Below are 1,130 nucleotides of genomic sequence, written 5' to 3'. Positions count from 1 at the left end.
GCATCCAGCTGTAGAAACTCTGCCAGATCAGATTGGAGCCTGGTGTAGCCATCTGGTTTGCCAGTCCTCAGTCAAATCGTCCAACCCATGCTAGCATGGAAAGCACCAGACTAGATTTGATCTTCAAAACATTTATCTCCAATCAACTGGGCCAGTGTTTCTTCCTCACAAAAATTAAGAGAAAAATGTTTTTGATCGATTTTCCTTTCATTCACCATCTCATTAAAATTAAAATCACAGAGGTTGCTGTTAAAACATTGAGTTGGGTTGAGAATTTGGGAAAAATTGTGAACGAGCTGTTAACGACTGAAGTTAGTTTAAGAACAGCTGCACAAAGCCAACTGATGACGAGGGTGCTTCTTCATAAAATGCCACAACTTGATCCCTTTTGCTACCAACCCGTCCAACACCATTCTAAAGACTCATTTTAAAATGTTAACCTCCCCTTAATAAAAGGTAATTTATTTCAAAAATCGTTGTTTACAAAATAATCAGTAGGGTCATAAAAAGAAACAACACAAGAACTTACTATGATGCGTGTTCTGGTGTCTTGCTGTAATTCTCGAATTTTTGAGCCCTTTTTACCTGGAAACATCAGAAAATAGAATATGGTAAATATGGGAGAATTGGCCCGAGTTTTATCAATCATCACCCCCACCCGGCTCCTGTACCGTTTAGTGAATTGTGTGTAGGATAAAATACCTTGTGTTGTATGACTAAATGTCGCCCAGTCACACCAGGTCCACGAGCCAAAGTAAGGATGAGTGAAGAAACTATACTTACGATTAGGACACATTTATTTTTATGACGGGCGACTTTTGATTTTTAGAGTATGTCCCCTAACGCAATTTCTCAGGTATGATCAGCAACAAGTCAGTCAAAAATCGCATTTTCAAAATTTCATTGTTATCGCAGTTTTGTGAGATTTAGCTGTTATTTCTAGCATGTGGATAGCCTGCTTGAAGGCATGGGTACTACTAAAGCAGCACGGTCCCGAACGCGCAGTCGCGCGTCCGCGCTAGCTAGTCGTGAGTGGTCGATCCTAACCCTATCCCTAACCCGCGTGTGCAGATGAATACGTGTTTACGGTGAGGGTTAGGATCGACCACTCACGACTAGCTAGCCCGGAC

At 41.5% G+C, this 1,130-nt stretch overlaps 1 protein-coding gene across 2 annotated transcripts in view; it reads right to left on the bottom strand.

The window, feature by feature from the left end:
• The window catches only part of LOC106876790 (probable ATP-dependent RNA helicase DDX43), a 25,402-nt gene that overhangs the window by 22,680 nt on the left and 1,592 nt on the right, over positions 1-1,130 (bottom strand). For both annotated transcript variants that reach the window (XM_014925499.2, XM_014925500.2), the window contains exon 2: positions 530-585. In XM_014925499.2, coding sequence (XP_014780985.1) covers positions 530-585 — 56 coding nt within the window. The remainder of the gene's footprint in view (positions 1-529; positions 586-1,130) is intronic.

Source organism: Octopus bimaculoides, chromosome 24 (genome assembly GCF_001194135.2).
Source record: "Octopus bimaculoides isolate UCB-OBI-ISO-001 chromosome 24, ASM119413v2, whole genome shotgun sequence".
Taxonomy (NCBI): domain Eukaryota; kingdom Metazoa; phylum Mollusca; class Cephalopoda; order Octopoda; family Octopodidae; genus Octopus; species Octopus bimaculoides.
The sequence above is the reverse complement of the archived record's forward strand: the minus strand, read 5'-3'. Positions and strand labels throughout refer to the sequence as shown.